Genomic DNA, 21,733 nt, shown 5'->3' on the forward strand with positions numbered 1-21,733 from the left:
AGTTATTTTAAAAAAAGGAAATTTTTCCAAGATTTTTAGAACAATTTTCTTTACTATAAAATAATTTTTTTTTCAAAAGTAAGGACTTCTAACCGGTCAAACTTACAGATCATAATGGTAGGGGCTCCCAAGCGGGAATTTTTGCAGTTACTCAAGCGCGTCAGATTAGCATATGAGGAGAAACCTGGTATCCTGCAGATGTACCTCTACCATATATTGGCTGTTTACACAGGGGAGTTCGTTAAGGGGGGCCCGAAAAAAAATCTATCCTTAAAAAACTCTAAATTGTCAGATTAAGACCAGGTAAGTTAAGTACATGCAAAAGAGTGTATATTTCAAAAATCTGACGATTTGAGCCGGGCATAAGGAAATGGGTGAGTCACAAAGTTTCACAAGAAAAAAGGGAATATTTCGCGAAATGAATGACAGATCGAAAAACTAAAAAATATATGATCAATATTTTTTAAAAATCTATCGAATGATACCAAACACGACTTCCCACGGAGAGGGGTGGGGGTAAATTTAATATTTTAAATACAAATCCCGCGATATTTCGCGAAATGAACATCAGATCAAAAAACTGTAAAATACACTTATTTAATATTTTTGAAAAATCTATCGAATGGCATCAACGACCCCCCACGGAGGTGGGGTGGGGGTTACTTTAAAATCTTAAATACGAGCCCCCATTTTTTATTGCAGATTTGGATTCCTTACGTAAAAATAAGTAACTTTTATTCGAAACATTTTTTCGAATTATGGATAGATGGCGTTATAATCGGAAAAAACGATGGTTGGAAATGGAAAATTAAATTAAAAAATGGCAAGCGCCCACTAAAATGGAAAACTTTACTTTACTTTTTTTGGTTTTAGGACCTACTCTTCACAACCCAATAGGTCCCCATAACGCTCGAGTGAGTGCACATTTAGCATACTTTGCTCCCCTACTATAAACAATACACATACATTTAAAGTAAATGGTAAAACAATACCGATTAATTTTATTTAGGGTGCTAAATAGACGGAGATTTTCACGATTTTTTTACCAAAAAGAGGCCTTTTTTTTGGTAAAATTTTTACAAATTTTTTTTCAGCGTAACTCGTTTATTTTGGTGCTAGAAACTTTTGTAAAAAATAAAAATAAAAGTTATCTTAAAACACTTTAAAAAATGTTAATAAGTTTTTCCCGAAAATTTCTTAATTTCTCGGTGATTTCACGTTGAAATATTCGATTTGGAATTAGACGAATAAGAACGAGCTACAACTTTGCTTTTACTCGGTTTATAGACTTGACGGATACACCATGTTTTTCATTTTTTTTATAAGCTATACCTACTTTTGCTAAGAATATTTTTTTGATAAAATATTTAATTTTTGAGTTATTTGTGAAAGACGGTCTGAAAACGTAGTTTTTTTGTCAAAAAATAAACATTTTCAATGGCAAATAACTCGAAAAGTATTGACTTACATGAAAAACTCTATAGAACGAAAGTTGCTTATAATCAGTCAATTTATCCATTTCCGGCCTTATTTTAAACACGCGTTTTTTCACCCCCGAGAAGGGGTGACTGTCACCCCCAAGTAAAAGCAACCAACGGCACAAATTTAACTTTGAAGTGGAGGGTAAGTAGAACCTAAATCCAAATTTTGATGCAAGTCGGAGTTGCCCCTGAAAATTACACTCCAAAACGGTCATTTACTGGGCTATTTTTGAATTTAATTTTTTTTTTCAAAAAAAACGGTGTGTTTATTAACTTAAAACAGGATTATCTTTTAGCACTAAAATACCTCACAATTTAAGAATCTAGTGTCAAAATCCTTAAAAGTTAAAGACAAAAATTATGCGATAAAATAACCGTTGATAAAATAACAAAATAACAGTTGACCTACCTAGTTTCAGACACCTGATCGGTGGATCGTCGCAGCTTGTCATTGCTACAATACAAATTAATCAAAATTGGTTATAGTCCGTTCTTTAACGGTAAAATATTGCAAAACCTCTAAATTTTAAAGAACCGCTTGGATTGATATGAAATTTGGCATACACGTAGCTAACAAGTCAAAGAAAAAAGTGATATTGTGCCGATATGTGCTTTTGCCCTGGGGGTGGTTTTCACCCCCTCTTGGGAAAGAAAGTCAGGAAATGGATAAACTGGCTAATTTTAAGTAACTTTTCTTCTATAGAGTTTTTTCACTAAGTCAATACTTTTCGAGTTATTTGACAGTGAATATGTTCATTTTTTCAACAAAATAACCACGCTTTTAGACGGTTTTTCGTAAATAACTCAAATATTAAGTATTTTGTCGAAAAAACATTCTTACCAAAAATATAGCCTGTAAAAAATTTAAAAATATGGTGTATATATCATGTCTCCACACCTAGTAAAAGCATAGTTATAGCTAATTAAAAAAATAGGTTCATATTCGTCAAATTCCAAATGGAGTAATTTAACGTGAAATATCCAAAAATTAAGCACATTTCGGGAAAAATTCATTACAACTTATTTAAAGTGTTTAAAAAAATCTTCATTTTTGTTTTATAAAAAAAATTCTACCATCAAAATTAAACAAGTTACGCTCAAAATAAAGTTAGTCCCTTTTGGTTTTGGTAAAAAAATCGAGAAAATCACCCCCTAATTAGTATCTTAAATGAACTTAATCGTTACGACTTCACAAGTTTCTTGACTCGTGTATATATTGTTTATACGATCTGTAAGTTTCATCGGTTCAAAGTCTTTATTATTGAAAGGGCTGTAGTTAAAACGGATTGAACGAGTCACTGATCACGAATTTTTGCGAATTTAGAAACACCAAATCTTAATCAAATTTTGTCTAACAGAAAAACAAAAAAATACATGATATTCAGAAAAGCAAATCTGATTTTTTTTGTTTTTCGAGATTTTTGGTATCTCTAACAGTTTTTAGGTTATTTTGAAAGAAAACATATTTTTAAAAATTTTAATTTTTAAAAATCTTACTTTGAAACCAAATTTTTTCAAAAATAAGCACTTTGACTCGATCAAACTTACAGATCATATAAACACAACATAAGTAAAATAATTTGTGGAGCGGTAACGAATAATTTCATTTAAGTTGCTAATTAGGGGGTGGTCTTCCCGATTTTTTTTGCAAAAACAAAAGGAACCAACATTTTGAGCGTAACTTGCTTAAATTTAATACTAGAAACTTTTTGTAAAAAGAGTAATAAAGCATGTTTTAAAAAATTTAAAAAAGTTATACTGGGTTTTCCCCAAAAAGTGCTTAATTTTTTGGATATTTCACGTCGAAATATTCTATTTGAAATTTGGTGAATATGAATCTATTTTTCATTGGCTATAACTCTGGTTCTACGAGATCCAAAGACCTAACGCGTACACCATTTTTTTTTTACTTTTTTATGTGCTTTATTTTTACTAAGAACGTTTTTTTCGACAAAATACTTATTTTTTGAGTTACTTGCGAAAAACCGGCAAAAAATGTGGTAATTTTGTTGAAAAATGAACATATTCACTCGCAAATAACTCGAAAAGTATTGACTTGGCGAAAAAGCTCTATAGAACAAAAGTTACTTAAAATTAATCAGTTTACCCATTTCCGGACTTATTTTGGACATATATTTTTTCACCCCCAACAGGGGGTGAAAGTCACCCCCAGGGCAAAAGCACACATCGGCACAATATCACTTTTTTTCTTTGACATGTAAGTTATACGTATGCCTAATTTCATATCAAACCAAGCGGTTCTTTAAAATTTAGAGCAAAAACCGTGAAAGAATGGACTATTAGACAATTAATTTCTATCCAATGACAAGCTGCGACGACACGACTTACCACCGATCAATGTGTCTTCATTTGTCAGGAGAGTTTCTGGAAACCCTGTATAAATTAGTCTATTTATTGGCATCATACACTTTAGCTGGCTTGCATATAATTGCTTTCTTACTGGTAGTAAAAATAATTGGTCGATTGTCGAGTCTAAGGACCACAATAGAATGTAATAATGTAAATTTAAAGAAATTTTTAAAATCAAAATGAATAACCATTTTCAATTTCGTTGCAACACGAAAATACAGCCGCATTATATTCTAGTTCAATCAGAGAGTGCAGCAGGCACATCTACCGGTTTCGAAACTTATTAGTCTCTCATCAGGAGGCACATATGCTGCTCTCTCTGACCCAACCAGAACAAACCCCGGCGTGCAGTTGCGGATTGCAACGAACGAAATGGCAGGGATGCCCTAACGGCAACTGCTAGCAAAAGACTAAGTTTTCAATTTAATAGCACATAAAATAATACTAAAAATATTACTCTACATGATTGAAAACACCAGACTAAAAACAATGGGAACCTCCTCTGGTTATACTTCCGAGGCTTCTAAAATTTGCAAGCCATAACGGATGCTGAGACTAAATTTTTAAAACATTAAACATTTTTTAGCATGTTTGATTCAAGAAATCACTGATGATGATCGGTCAACCGATTGAAAACTAGTTCTGTTTGTTTTATGGTGTAGCCCTGTATAGGAATTTTAATAAATATACCTTTCATAAAGGATCTCATGGTTTTTTGTAATAAATGGTATACAGCCAACTACAGGAAATTTTCTCCTCGTGGATTTTTTTATTAAAAATGAGTACATTAGGGGAAATCTAGGGATGACACCAATTGATGCTAAAATGAGAGAGCATAGGTTAAGGTGGTTTGGTCATGTTCAAGGTTCAAGGAAGACCAAAGAAGACCTGGGGGAGACGATTAGGCAGGACATGTTGGTAAAGGGGATTAATATTGATATGACCCAAGATATAAAAGTAACTGATAGTAAATAAAAGACTTACCATTGCATGGTAAACACATTCGTGAGAGGCGGCTCGTAGCTGCGGCTCCCGTCCTTAGCAGCGTTTTGAAGATTGTCTAAGTGTTTGGATAGTCGTGGAAATCGCGTCCTCAACAGTTCTCTAAATACTGCCATGTCTACTGATAAATCTCTCAGACTGTCCGCGAAATAGGAGTCCGGAAGCACTCCTTCTATGAGATATATCATCAATTTTAAGGCATCACTCTCACATTTATCGGTAACTTGGAGGATCAGAGCTGCTAACATGTTGAATCCTTGGCAGTAACCTGCAATTCAAAGAAATAAAGAGATATAGATATAAAATAAATATAGACGTTTACGTTTCGATTCAACTCGAGATCTTATCATCCTCTGACACGGGTTTCTAGGTCTACCCGTCAACAAGGTTCGTAAGAAGACTGAACTGAATCCAATTGCACTACACGTAGTTGGTAAATGTATTATACATGGTGTTTCATTGGGAAACGGAAATACTTTAATGGTGAATAGAGGTCACCGAGCCGGTTCTAGATATACTACATTTTTTGTCCTACCGACTTTTATAACCGAGTTACAGGGTGTTATATCGATTTTTTCCATTTCTTTCCTAAGCCATAACTTTAGAACCACCCTGTATATTTTTTTAATATTTGGTACACGTATGTCTCATTCAAAACCCAAACGACCGACATACTAACCATAAGAAAAATCCAGGTCCGGATTAACAAAAAATTATAAAGTAATTGTGACCTTAAAACAACACCCTGTATATTCAAATTTTGAAAATCTGTTTGCATATTTGAAAAGAGCACAAAAAACTAAGTTTAATGGTTCGCTTCAATTTTTCGGCCAGACAATTTTATGACTTTAATTTTGATATTATATTAAATTTTTTAAGAACTCTGACATTAAAAAGCAGGTATTATTAACTTTTAGTTATAAATTATCAAAGTTAATGAATAAATACTCATTTTAAAAATATACAATACTTATTTACCACATTGGAATGACCCAATTACTAATGACAAGAAAAATCCAGGTCCGGATTAACAAAAAAATATAAAGTAATTGTGAGCTTGAACCAATACCCTGTATATTGAAATTTTGAAAATTTGTCTGCGTATTTTAAAAGAGCATCAAAAACTGCGTTAAAAGGTGCATGTCAAATTTTTGCGCAGATAATTTACTTACGGCAATTTTGAAATCATATTGATTAATTCTGTCAATGTCACAAGAAGCTGCCAGAAAAATGAAGAACAATTCCAATGTAATAAGAAAATCGATTCGAAATCTTTTAAAACGAGCAAGGAAATGCATCGAACAAAATGTCGGACATTTTGAGCAACTGTTATTTCTAGTTCAAATATTTTTAATTAATGTTAAATTGTTGAATTGTTTAAACAATTTTTTTTATTAGATATAGCTGTTTTTTGAATTCTTTACTAAATCATTAAAATATCCCAATTCTCGCAATTCTAATTTTTAATGATGTGCATACAGCTTCAAATACAGAGAATCCATGAAGCCAGCGTAGTAAATAAGTATTTTTAAAATAAGTATTCATTCATTAACATTAAATTATTAAAAGTTAATAATACATATCTGATTTTTAATCTCAGAGTTCTTTAAAATTTCAATATAATTTCAAAATTGATGTAATTAAATCAACGGCGAAAAAATTAAAATGAACATTTAATAACAGTTTTTTATGCTCTTTTAAAATGCTCAGACAAATTTTCAAAATTATAATATACAGGGTGTTGGTTCAAGCTCACAATTACTTTATATTTTTTTGTTAATCCGGACCTAGATTTTTCTGTAATTGGGTCGTTAAAATGTGGTAAATAAGTATTGCGTACATTCCATGTCAAATCACTCAGGCAAAATATTTTGGAACTCGGATTTGTCTGAAAATTGGTATATAGCTTCTGCAGGACGTAAAAATAAGATATTTAAGGCCAAAAAATCTTCTTCTTCTTTTTTTCTCAAAATGTTATTTTATGCGATTTTACAGTGATTTGGTGTTTATTTAAACAAATTTGCATTTTCTGTCCTAAAGTATCAACGAAAAACATAATATTTTAATAGAAAGGACTCAAAAATGTCATTATATGGCATTATAACAAGTTATTTTGAATCAAAACAAGCTTTTGATCAAATTTTATAGCGTAAAAAACGTTAAAATACCGTTTTTTACATTTTCCTCCATTCCCAAAATACATCATCATTGATTTTGCTGAAAATTTGCCCACAGATAGCCAAAAGATAGGACTGTAAGTGGTTAGAAGGATTTAAATTATATTACAGTACCAAAAAAGTTACATGCAGTAATATCAGACTCAAAAGTAGGATTAGTCCAGTCGGGATAGCATTTGACCTTGAATGCCGAGCTGCCCAAAATTTTATTTTTCTGATCTTAAGGAGAGTCAATAGTAGCCTAAATTTAAAATCACGAATGAATTCCTCCGTTACGTTAGCCGCCATCTTGATTTTAAAGCAGAATCTGTTTTGCTCAATATCTCCGCCATTTTTAACTTTTCAACAAAAATGGTAGGAACCGAAATTGTTACAAATAAATCGTATTTACAATTATTACAATTTCATTTTAACAATTTTTGTCGCGAGGTCGATAATTTCGAGTTAATTGTACTTACAGTAGACGCCTATATTTTTGACTGTAATATTGCATGTAACTTTTTTGGTATTGTAATATAATTCAAATCCTTATCACCACTTAAAGTACCATGTTTTGTCTATCTGTGGGAAAATTTTCAGCCAATTCGGTTATGATGTATTTTGGGAATGGAGAAAAATGTAAAAAACGGTATTTTAACGTTTTCTACACTATAAAATTTGATCAAAAGCTTGTTTTGAATCAAAGTAACTTGTTATAATGCCATATAATGACATTTTTGAGTCCCTTTTATTATAATATTATGTTTTCCATCGATACTTTACGATAGAAAATGCAAATTTGTATAAATAAACACCAAATCACTGTAAAATCGCATAAAATAACATTTTGAGAAAAAATAAGAAGAAGATTTTTTGACCTTAAATATCTTATTTTTACGTCCCGCAGAGGCTATATACCAATTTTCAGACAAATCGGAGGTCCAAAATTTTTTTTGCTCCAAAATTGAGTGATTTGAAATGGAATGACCCATTGATTATTTTTAAAATGAGTATTTATTCATTAACTTTAATAATTTATAACTAAAAGTTAATAATACCTGCTTTTTAATATCAGAATTCTTAAAAAATTCAATATAATTTCAAAATTAAAGTCATAAAATTGTCTGGCCGAAAAATTGAAGCGAACCATTAAACTTACTTTTTTGTGCTCTTTTCAAATATGCAAACAGATTTTCAAAATTTGAATATACAGGGTGTTGTTTTAAGGTCAAAATTACTTTATAATTTTTTGTTAATCCGGACCTGGATTTTTCTTATGGTTAGTATGTCGGTCGTTTGGGTTTGAATGAGGCATATGTGTACCAAATATCAAAAAAATATACAGGGTGGTTCTAAAGTTATGGCTTAGGAAAGAAATGGGCAAAATCGATAAACCACCCTGTAACTCGGTTATAAATGTCGCCAAGGCAAAAAGTGTAGTATGTCTTGAACCGTCTGGGTGACCTCTATTCACCGTTAAAGTATTTCCGTTTCCCAATGAAACACCCTGTATATTTAGAGATTTTTAATTTAGAGATAAATTGTATATTTAGAGATGTTATACCAATATGAAATATTTTTAAACGCTTTTCTTTAGTTCAATCGTTTGGGTCAAATTTTTAGACGTTAATAATTTGACTGCCTTTTCTTCAATGCAAATGAATGAAAATTTGCAGACATATGTATTCGCGGGAACAATATACGAATAGTCAATAATTTTTTTTATGTTTAATAATTGATTAAATAAAAAAAAAAGATTTTAATGGAAAATGCTTAAATTCTCTTGTTTGTTACAATGTAGAAGCTTGAAACTTTTACAGATTGTAGCTAATTATATGAGCTATACATAATTTCACTTTTTACGTTAATTGTTTACGTTATGCTTTATAAATAAACAATAAAGTTTCAAAATTTTTGCCGATTTCGATTACTTTTCATGTTTGTACATCATGTTTATAATCATCCTAAGTGGCGACGTTTTTGAATGCTCATATCTTTGTTTATACAGAGAGAGTCTGTAAAGTGGAATAAATTCAATATCTCAAATACTAATTGTTTTTTTGGAAAATGCTCAGACCCGTCGATTAGTATTTCAAATTGTCCTTTTTGACATTCAATAATAATGTATACAGGGTGTCCCAATTTAGAGATATGACGTCATCGGCGATTTTCTTAAATGGCAACACTGTCATTTTGATAGCTAATTTGATAGGGTTTGTAAAGTTATACATAACTGCAAAATATCAAATTTTTATTCTCTACCATTTACAAGATAATAGAAAATAACAAAGTTATATCTGTAATTTGGAATATATTCAATAATTAAAATACTAACTGTTTTTTTGAAAAATGCTCAGACCCGTCGATTAGTATATCAAATTGTCCTTTTTGACATATAATAATAATGTATACAGGGTGTCCCAATTTAGAGATATGACGTCATCGTTGATTTTCTTAAATGGCAACACTGTCATTTTGATAGCTATTTTGATAGGGTGTGTAAAGTCATACACAACTGCAAAATTTCAAATTTGTATTCTCTACCATTTAGATGATAATAAAAAATAACAAAGTTATGAAAAAGAAGTAATCAACTAATAATTGAATTTAATTATTTCAATAAATTAAGCAAAAACTCATAATGTTGCCCTCAATTATTGTCAAATTGTCAATGGGCAACGTTATGAGCATTTGCTTAATTGAAATAAATAAATTCAATTATTATTTGATTACTTCTTGTTCCTCATAACTTTGTTATTTTTTATTATCTTGTAAATGGTAGGGAATAAAATTTTGAAATTTGTCAGATGTGTATAACTTTACACACGCTATCAAAATACCTATCAAAATGATAGTGTTGCCATTTAAGAAAATCAACAATGACGTCATATCTCTAAATTGGGACACCCTGTATACATTATTATTATATGTCAAAAATGACAATTTGATATACTAATCGACGGGTCTGAGCATTTTTCAAAAAAACAGTTAGTATTTTAATTATTGAATATATTCCAAATTACCGATATAACTTTGTTATTTTCTCTTATCTTGTAAATGGTAGAGAATAAAAATATGATATTTTGCAGTTATGTATAACTTTACAAACCCTATCAAATTAGCTATCAAAATGACAGCGTTGCCATTTAAGAAAATCGACGATGACGTCATATCTCTAAATTGGGACACCCTGTATACATTTTTATTGAATGTCACAAAGGACAATTTGAAATACTAATCGACGGGTCTGAGCATTTTCCAAAAAAACAATTAGTATTTGAGATATTGAATTTATTCCACTTTACAGACTCTCTCTGTATTTTAATGTTTGTAAAGTGTAAGACTAAAAAGTAAAAAATAATGAAAATTTTAAGAAACGCTCTTCTTTAGTTACAAGTGACTAAAATTAAAAGTATTATAAAAAAATCAACTAAAAAGCAAAAATAAAAAAAAACAAACTCGAACGACTATTCGAAAAAAAAAAAAAACTGTTCGACAGATTAAATATACAAAAATCTCACACATTCATTAAAAAATTGAAAAAATCTAACACATTCGTTAAAGAAAAGCGTGGGGCGCGTCATCATCGAATAAACAGTACCTATCCTCAAACCGTTTATTCGATGAAGACGCGCCCCACGCATTTCTTTGACAAATGTGTTAGATTTTTTTTAAAATTTTTTAACGAATGTGTGAGATTTTTGTATATTTAATCTGTCTAACAGATTTTTTTCGAATAATCCTTCGAGTTTGAATTTCTTTTTATTTTTTGCTTTTCAGTTGATTTTTTTATATTTTTAATTTTAGTCACCAATAACTAAAGAAAAGGGGTTCTTAATAGTTATTTATGATATAAGTATTAAAAGTACACGTTTAAGGCACGCATGTGAAAGTTTGCAGAATGAGCGAAGCGAGTTCTGCAATTCACATGAGTGCCTTAAAAATCTACTTTTTAACACGCATATCATACAATATTTTTTCTACAAACGTAATTACAGGACAATATCTACAAAAACTTTTACTTTAACTTGACTGACATTCCATTTTTATATTTTTTTGACATTACATCAAAATTGCCTATACAGTCAATACGAACTGCAGTGCCTTAAAATTTTTAAAGCACTAGCGCCTTAAAGTAGCATTTTTAACGCTCGTATGGAGTGCTAAAAATTGCATTTTTAACACGGTTGTAGAAAAATAGTTATTTTCCTAACAAGTGCAGAAAGTCATTTTTTTCCGCACGCGACTGCAGTTTGCCGAACGACGCGAAGCGGGAGTTCGGCAAGCAGTCGAGTGCGGAAAAGAGACTTTCTGCAAGAGTTAGGAACAATAATTTTTCTAAGAGTCTTTAAAAAATTACCAAATCTTAATCAATTAATTTAATTAATATGAAAATACATACACAAATTAATTCTTTGACAAGGTTGTCAAAACCAAACTTTCAATATAATTAGTTAGCATGACGACGATCTTGGTTTCCATGACGATAATTCAAAACGACTGTTATTGTCTACCGATTTGACTTTCGAATATTATGTCAAAATAATTTTATTTCATCGAATTGTCGCGTTAATTTCATTAAAACAGGAACACAGTAAGATATATTTGAAATAAATGAGTAAATAATATCTAAATATTAGTTTATTGCATGTATTATAATTACTTTAAGGCAGTGGTTTCCAACCTTTTGGTACCTGCGCCCCCCTTTAAAAGAATAAAATTGTTGCGCCCCCTTAATTTTTCTAACAATGTCTTTCACAAATACTCAACTCAATCTTGAAACATCTGCTTTAATGTGCTATCACTAGATAAGTCTATTATCATTTCCTGCTCTCCTGTCCTAAGGCCAAAATCATCATATTTTTTCAATCACAAACAAATTTCTAATCCATTCATATTCGGACATGTAAGATGTACCTAATTTTAATAGTGGGAAACATGTCAAAGTTTTTATTTTTCAAACTTATTATCCACAGTTCCAATTTTTTCATAAATTCAGTAATCTTGTCTTTTTCGTAACAGCATGAATTTGAGGCACTTGCATTGATTTATTTAGAGTACTGAGTACTGAAAAATATCATCCAAATACGCGTTTTACAAGGAATTTCGTGTCATAAAACAAGTTTGCTTCATCTCCATTATTATCAGTAAGAAATATGGCGATCTCTTTTTTTAGCTCAAACACCCTTTGAAGTACTTTGGCACGAGAAAGCTAACGTGCCCCACATTAATATAGAAGTGATCTATATTCTGAACCCATGTCATCACACAATTTTGCGAAAAGCCTTCTTCTTAATGGGCTATTTTTGATCAAATTTACAGCTCATAATACATAACGTCAAATACTGTTAGTAAATCTTCACCCACATCTCTTAAAACAAGTGATTTTCTATGAATCATGGAATGCGTCCAAACTGCACGAGGAGCCAGCCACATTTCGAACTAGTGCCTGTAGATCAGCATTTTTTCCTGCCATATCAGTAGCCAACATCAGTAGCCTCATCTACTTGCATCGCGAAAGAAGATAGTTTTACTTTTTCTATCAATTGATCGCAAACATCTTCAGCTTCAGATATATCGGGTATTTGTCTTGCCACCGTATTATCTGTAAGTGGAATGATTGTAAGTTGATCAGCATAATAATATGCTCATATTATGATTCACTGAGCATTAGATAGCAGATAGCAGGTAGATTCATTTTTTGGACACCTATTCGACTTTTTTGGTTTGTATTCGAAAGTGATATTTTGGAAACAGCTGCATGCCCCCCTGCAACAGTTTCGCGCCCCCCTAGGGGGGCGCGCCCCACAGGTTGGAAACCACTGCTTTAAGGCCATATTAACATATCTAAATTAACACGCGTGCGGAAAAGTAAAAACCGAGTGCGGAAAAGTAACACGCGTGCGAAAAAGTAACACGCGTGCGGAAAAGTGAAACTTTCTAAACTAAAATGCGTGCGCGAAAGTAGACATTTTTGCACGCTCGTAGAAAAAAAATTTTTTTTCATAATTTTTCTATTTATTTTGATGTAGCTAGAAAGGCCACCAATTTATATAATGCTAACGGCAGCTAGATGTTTGGTATTAGAAAGCGAGTCGTGGGTTTGAAACTAGCTTTTGAAATTAGTATTTGATTTAACCCTTAAACGCTTAACCTTTTTTAGGTTCCATGTACGCCCAAGGGTGGGTAAAAAATGTCCACCTCGAAAATAGCTAATATATTTATTGAGAGTTCTTAGAAATGAATTAAACTAAAGAATCTTATGCTTAATAAACAGAGTATCTTCTAAAATATTAATATAAACAATTTACAAACCTTACAACAAAATTACAATGTACATCAGAATTAACATACCAGTAAAAGCCAGCAATTCAGATTTGTCGATTTTCTCCACATTCTTCCTTCCAACCTCCTCATTGTGGGGTAATTATGTAGATTATGCAATTATATGTCGATAATTATATGGATTATCTTCCTGCCAACGAGAAATTATATATAAACCTTTAGTAACAAGTTTTACCAAGGGTGTACTTTTTATGCCCACCCATATTTAACTGAAGATGCTACTTTTATTTTTAACAATATTGGTAGAACCAAATTAACATTCGATGAAGGGCTGTCTTTTTAACAATAAATAATTTTTTAAAAATGTTTAAACACGTAATCAATATGTTACAAGGGAATACGCATTAGGTGGACATTTTTTACCCACCCTTGGGCGTTTAAGGGTTAACAGAACAATTACCACTAATAAGAAGGATAACATAGAAAAAGGGCGCTACGTAACTTTTAGCAAATAAATGGAGAAAGTTAAGAAACCTTAGAATTTTAACAACAAATTACGTTCTGAAAACCATAAATGGAAAAGATATGGAAGTTACAATTGAATTAACTGTTATTAACACACTCTACAGGGTGTTTGGTAAAGAATGGGCCATAGCTTAACTTTAGATTCCTGAGATTAAAATAGGTCGATTTAAGCTAACTTACCTTAGTACGAAAATTTATAATAACCGAAATACAGGGTGTCAAAGTTAAATTTTTATTTTATTTATTCTTGAATATCTCCTGACACGCACGGGATAACAACACGAAATTTGGTAAGCAGGGGTTTTTTGGGATGAGAAATCTAAATTTGCCAGCAAATATGACGTATTACCCAGAGGGCGCCACATACATCTTTCAGCGCTCATTTATTACGTTCAATTTTTTATCCCCACTCTACATACTTTGGGAATCAAAACTTTTATTCTCTTAATATTTTTACTTAAAAACGGTATACTACATTCATTTCGCTAAACCCAACTGTTTTCGAGATTGACGCATTTTAAATCTGCGATACAACATAATTTTTTGCATAATATCATTGTAGTTAGACCCGAAAAATAAACTTGAAGCCATAATAATTGTGCCAGTTCTCATAGTTACGTCATTGCATCGCAAATTCCATTTGAAAAAATTTGCGTTAGATTTTTATAGCCACTTTACACCATGCAAGTAATTGCGAAATTTATTGCACAATTTCTTGCAGCAATAGAAATTGCATCGTGTCATACGCGAATTGCACAGAAAAGCTGCAACTTCTTGCAGCAATTTCTTGCTGCAAGTAGTTGCAGCTAAATAGAACATGTCCTATTTTTCATGCAATTTTTTCTGCAATTTGGTTATATTTTTAGTAACTTTTAAGGCTACACTGTTTGTTTTGACATTCTGTCATTGTAAATTTCAAACTAAACAATTTTTGACAAAACTAGAGGAACTTTTTACCAATTTCACGCTTCACAGATAACATTATTCTGGTGGATAACTTTAATTATGCAACATAGGGATTAAAGAAACTATTTTCTATTTCTTTTGTATTTAACAACTTGTTTCCTTTTGTAAATGAATAATGTCGTATTATAGGTATACTTGCATTAGGTATTAATTGATTTTGTTATACATAATACATATTATAATTTTCTCAAATTATAATCTAACATTTTTAATTTAATATATCTGATAACTCTACTCAAAAAATTACATTTTTAATTTATAAAAGCAACATAACCTAAAATTTATGGTATGTCAAAGTTTCTGTCCATTTCATGTCAGTTTATGCAATTACTTGCACCGTGTAATCACTTTATTGCAGAAAGCTAGTTGCAACTTATTGCAGAAGTTCTTGCTGCAAGAACTTGTGCAATAAATTTCGCAATTACTTGCATCGTGTAAAGTGGCTATTAGAAGTTTTTATGGTTTTAAGTTATTTTTCGGGTGTAACTACAATGATATGCAAAAAATTATGTTGCCTCGCAGAATTACAATGCGTTAATCTCGAAAACGGTTGAGTTTAGCGAGATGAATGTAGTATACCTTTTTTAAGTAAACATATCAAGAGAAAAAAGTTTTGATTCAAAAAGTATGCAGAGTGGGTAATAGAAAAAATTGAACCTATTAAATGAGCGCTGAAAGGCGTAGGTGGCGCCCTCTGAGTAATATATCATTTTTGGTAGCGAATTTAGATTTCTGGTCCCAAAAAAGCCCCGCTTACTAAATTTCATGTTATTATCCCATGACTGATAGGAGATATTCAAGAATAAATAAAATAAAAGTTTAAGTTTGACACCCTGTATTTCGGTTATTTTAAAATTTTGTACTGAAGTAAGTTAGCTTAAATCGACCTATTTTCTCCTCAAGAATCTAGGTTAAGCTATGGCCATTTTTACCAAACACCCTGTATAAGTAAATAACAAATATGCTCGGTGAAAATAGTCCACACGCTTACATAACAATATACAGCATGATATTGTAACAAAGATAATGCTATCCATGATACTATAACTTTGTTATTGTATCATGGATATACAGCAGAATATTTCTTATTCGTCGTAATAGAAATGGTTAAAATGCAGATAAAAATAAAACATAAAATCAGACTTCTAGACTTCTCTAACATACAATTACGTGCACAATAAAATAGTATATTTTTTTATCAGTAAAGGTAAAGTTGAAAAACTGATAATTGCTAAGAGAGCTCTAGTTCTCTATCTTTGTTGACCCTCCTTAATAGTTCTTCATTAGTTTATCTTGCTATCCAGGGTATCTTCAGCATCCGTCTATGAATCCATATTTTCAATGCTTCAATTCTGTTCATAATCGATACTTCTAGCGTCCTCACTTCTGCACCATACAAAAGTTCAGACCAAACATAGCACTAACATAGACTATTCTTTATCTTAGTTCTAAACTGAGATGATTATTGCAGAGAAAGACTTCATTTTCATAAAAGTATATAGTTTTAGCCATTGTTATTCTACGTTTTGTATTTGGTCCGTTATCACAGTTCCCAAATATCATTTTGTGAACTTTTTCAACGTGGACTTTCTCTTTAAAGAGACTTGGACTTTTCCTTTCTCATTAAATTTTTACAGAAATAAAATAACAAAAACAATGAAATAATGTCACACACAAGAGACGAAAATAGTGAAGAGGAAAGCTCATGGTTTTCGATAAAAAACTAGAATTACATTTCTTTATAGCTTTAAAAGTCATTCGACGAACAGGCCTCGAAAAAAAGTTCTCGACAAAACATAATAAAGGACTGAAGTAACCCAATGTCAAAGTAGCAAATGTATTCGAGGCCAGCCTCAAAGAAACAACTACCTGTCAGACATGTAAAACATCAAAATCAGTATTCATAAGAATTTCGACAAGATAAATTAAACAAAGGGACATGTTTAGGGCACCTCTCTAATCCAAAACAAGGTATCGAAATGGCTTGATTAACAACGCTTCATAGAATCCTAATGTCGAATCGAATGTTTACAAAGGGACCTCAAAAAAATAAAATTCAACTGGCAGTAAAAAGGGTCCAGAAAGAAGAAAGAAATAAGTAGATGGTTGTATGTTGATAGCTACGCGTATCGCAGGCCTAAATTAAATTTTGGGACAAAATCGGTAGGGTCACAATCAGGTTGAAGTTAACATTAAGGAAAAATGTTCTTGTTAAATTATTTTTTTTTCGATTACTTCTCTGTTTTTTAGTAGGTATACTTTATTTCTTAATTATTGAGAGCACGAAAATGGGTAAGAAGTTGTCAACCAGAAACGTACAGTGTCGATCCAAAATATAAGTAAAAACGTATATTTTAACGAATTTAAAAATCGAATTATTTTTGACGTAATAGGGAACTTGCACATTTTTGTTTTATTACATAATAATGTTCAGTTTCGTTTAAAAATAAGATTTCCAAAATTTCACGCCTCATAACCTCTTAAGAGGATGGGTACGTATTTTCGGCTGCAATGCTAATCAAAGGGGGATTCATTTTTTTCGAATCCTGAGAAAAGTAATAAGTATTTTTGAAAAATTTAAACGCAGAATGAAAGATGTCGTTGTTGACCAGGGCCGAAAGTCCCTGAGAACTTCTATAATGTTTATTTTAATAAGTTACAGGGGTGAAAAACTAAGAGAAAATTTAGTGTGATATTTAATTTAAAATATCTCATTCAAAATAAACTTTTTATTTATTCTAAGGGACTTTCGGCCCTCGGTAATAATATAGTCATTCATTCTGCGTTTAAATTTTTTAAAAATACTTATTGGTTTTTTCAGGATTCGAAAAAAATAAACACAATGTCCGTGGTAATATTTCCAAATCTATTTTTGTCATACAACGCACTCAGTCGAATAGAATATTGTCAGCATACTGTCAGTCAGACAGTGACAATCAGTGACAATTTTAAATATTTGGCATGACATCGGGAATATTTTGAGTTGTTGATTAACTAGTATTGATATATAGTGTATTTGATAAATAATTGATTTAAGACGTGAACTTATAAGTGAATTAATAAAAAGTTAAAAATGAATAACCATTTTCAATTTCGTTGCAAAACGAAAACACAGCCGAACCATATTCTAGCACAATCAGAGAGTGCTGCAAGCACCCCTACCGGTTTCGAAACTTATTAGTCTCTCATCAGGAGGCACATATGCTGCTCTCCCTGATCCAACCAAAACAAACCCCAGCGTGCAGTCCCGGATTGCAACGAACGAAATGGCATAGATGCCCTAGCGGCAACTGCTAGCAAAAAGACTAAGTTTTAATAAAAAGTTATTTACTGTGTATTATTTGTGGAAGATCCAAGCAGAGAATACATCAGGATAATATATTTTCTGATCCAAGTATTTTGTTTTTAAAGATGTTCAAAATTGTAAGCGTTGCATGTTCCATATAACAATATATTATTAAAAAATCACTTTAACACTTTTCCTCTTTTCTCGATTGAGTATTAGTTTTTGTTGTACATATAAATTATTACAATCACTAAATACATAGTGAAAAAATTATCACATTTATTAACTGAATTAATAATTTGCAATTATAAAAATAACAGTTATCCAAGAACATTCAAAAGCCATCTCTTTAAATTAATGATGACATTTTCAAGTAGAATGACATTCTAGTAATGTTTACAATATCCATACTAGTGTGAATTTTACTACACGTAATTTGCCGTGTAAAGACAGAAAAAGTAGGGATACCCGTAAAATATTTGCGAATTATGTACCGATGGCCTTAATAACTTAGAAGTACAAATTTAAAATTTTCTGTATATTTAAATCATTTCAAACGATCGAAAAAGCACGCGAACCCTTGTAACGTCATATCATTAATGACAGTTCTCATGTAAAATTATATACTTTCATACCGTTTTTGAAGAGAAAGTATTAAATTGTGTGTGTGTTTACTATGGAAAATCAAAGTAAATACTATAAGTGTTGTTTTAGTACCATTGTGCTAAAATACAACCATAAAAACCCCAATAAACATTTTCGATTCATTCTCGAGTCTTCATGTATGTGAGATCATTTTTTTAATGTAAGTATTTAATTTCTGTTTTAATGCAATATTTAACTGCAATAGTTTGTTTAATAAATCAAGTGTATTTTGAACAAAAAATAAATATAACTTTTGGTATATTTTGGTACGTGTGACTTACATATTGAATGATATTTAGCTATAAATATTTTTCTGGAACTGTTTTTTTAACGAAAACATTTCGTTGAGTGTGTGTGTTATTGCGTTGCCGCTCCTGCTATACTTTATCATCAGAGCAGATTTATCAATGGATTCTTATGTAGTTTTGTCTTCTGAATCCAAATCTCAAAACGGCATTTCGATATCTCTAACCGTCTTCGAGATAATCGACCTCAAAAATCTAAAATCTGACGTCACCATCCTTTTATTTTCTTCCGACACACTACACACTAAACGTCGTCTGAAATCGTTGCTATTAGTAAGTAGCCTAGTTTTAATCTGAATTTGTTAAGCAAAGCATAGGATATTTGGTATTTACTTTAAGTTTGACACTTCGTGAATGTCAAACTAAATTTTAAATTGGCTATTAATAAAATATAAATGACATTTTATAGTGAATTTAATTATTATATAAAATAAATAAGATGTTTAAAAATACAATTTGAGTATCTATATTTTGAAAGCAATCATTTATTAACAACAAAGGTTTGTACGAGTATACGGCCTCCCCTTTAATGATAAATAGACTGTTCCATTTTTAGGCGAGCGGTAGCAACTCTTAAAATTACGTTATACCGACCACGAAAATCAACTTTAAGATGAATGACCAATTTTGGTGATTATTTATATTTTAGATGCCGCTGAATCTGAATATGAAGTTTATTTTTATCTAAACTTGGTGGTACATGTTAAAAAATGAAATTTTATGCAAAAATGCGAAAAATCAATCGACTTTAATAATGATTTTTCGACTTTACTTCGCTGTATCTTTGGTCACTGTAAATATTTCCTTTTGAACATTTTAGTGTGCCATCTTTGAAGTATTTAAATAACAATGTGCTTTATTCAAAGTGTTTAAAAAATTAAAAAAAGAATTGTCAATTTTTAAACATTTTGTCGTCAGATTTCGTTAGTTTCCTGTTTACTTAAAAAAGTTGAGTGACAAACTTTTTAGTTTATAATTTTCACCAACACAAGAATAAAATATAATTCATGAAGAAGTTTTTTGGAAAATCTCAAGTCAAAGTATGCAATAAGAAAAAAGTTATGTGACTTTATAGACGAGTGGCACTCTTAAAATAACGCTTATTTCTCAAGATACTGACCACGGTGTGGTGAACGGCTAATTTTCGTCTAACCTAAGATTTTGATGGTCCATCCAATGGAACTACAGCCCAAATCCAGCCTTGGCCTCCTTCAACAAGCTTCTCCAATCATTTTGATTTACCGCTGTTCTTTTCTATGAACGCGTTCCCAGGAAGTTCCTGGCATCCTCATCCACTTCGTCTTCCCATCTCTTTTTAGGTCTTCCAACAGGTCTTTTTCCCTGCATTCTTGCATTTAGCAATTTTCTGGGGATTCTATTCTCATGCATGCGGACCACGTGCCCTGCCCATCGTAATCTCTACAGTTTAGTGTATTGTGCTAGAGTTGGTTCGCTATATTGCTCGTATATTTCTCTATTATAGCTAATTCGCCAGTTGTTATTTTCACTTATTGGGCCCAGTATTCTACGTAATATTTTTCGTTCAAACACATCTAATGCATTGGCAGATTTCTGTGTCACCACCCATGTTTCACAGCCATAACTTACTATGGGCCTGATTATTGTTTTATAGACCCGGAGTTTTGTTTTCGGGTGTACGTCTCGCGATTTGAATATGTGGCTCATCGCGAAATAGGCTTTATTTGCCAGCACAAGCCTTCTATTTATTTCCGGTTATTCTTCATTGCTTGCGACCAGATCCATTCCTAGGTACGTGAATCTATTCACATGTTCTATATCGTCAATAAAGTGTTGTTGCGCCGGTGCCGGTCTATTTGATCTGGTTTGTATGAGTAGTTTTGTTTTATTTGTATTGCTAGCCCTACTGCTTCTGCACTCTCTTTCAACTCAACGTAGGTTTCTTCCGCTGCATTCATTGTTCTGCTCATTATGTTTATATCATCTGCGTATGCTGCTAATAAAGGTTTTGATGGTGCTGAAAACGAAAATAAGGATTATTTTAAATCATCATTTTCATTTATAACTCTTGCATTTTTAATTTGACGAAGAAAAGTTATTCTTCATAAAAAGCTCTTCATGGTCTAAGATTTATGATGTAACCATCACAAACATATAAAATGTTATTAATTTTATACGAGGTATATAAAAATATGAATTTTGAGTAAAGTATCTTTATAGTTCACAACATTTAAATTAGAATGATGTAATTGCAAATTGAAGCATAATTTTTAATTCTAAACAACTTTTCGTAATAGTAATTTTCCATATTATGAATTTAAATACGTAAATAAACAAAGTTTTCGTTATGATAATGCTCGCATTTTCAGCTTGTTTACTATAAAATTAAAATAAACTATTAAGCTTATAATGGGTAAGTTATCCTAATGACCCTGAGAAAAACCCTCTTCGGTCATTTTACAAAAAAATTCTTAACAACACACAAATGTTATGAAATATATAGTTCACAGCAACTATCTAAAGATTTATAACAGCGAGGTACACCATAAAATGATTACAACAAGTAAACGAATATCAAACATAATGAATTAATGGCGTGGATCTTAAATATTATAATGATATGAGGTCACGACCAACGAGAGCGCGTTTTGGGCTTGCTGCTATAATTTGAATTTTCTCTCAATTTTAATCGTCTTTAGGGGCCAAACGAAAGAAAAAAAAACAACTTTTTAT

At 31.3% G+C, this 21,733-nt stretch overlaps 1 protein-coding gene across 1 annotated transcript in view; it reads right to left on the reverse strand.

Annotated features, from left to right (window-relative positions):
- The window catches only part of LOC114329923 (uncharacterized), a 135,979-nt gene that overhangs the window by 27,695 nt on the left and 86,551 nt on the right, over nt 1-21,733 (reverse strand). Inside the window, exon 3 of the mRNA XM_028279202.2 lies at nt 4,836-5,121. Coding sequence (XP_028135003.2) covers nt 4,836-5,121 — 286 coding nt within the window. The remainder of the gene's footprint in view (nt 1-4,835; nt 5,122-21,733) is intronic.

This window comes from Diabrotica virgifera, chromosome 2, assembly GCF_917563875.1.
Source record: "Diabrotica virgifera virgifera chromosome 2, PGI_DIABVI_V3a".
Lineage (NCBI taxonomy): Eukaryota > Metazoa > Arthropoda > Insecta > Coleoptera > Chrysomelidae > Diabrotica > Diabrotica virgifera.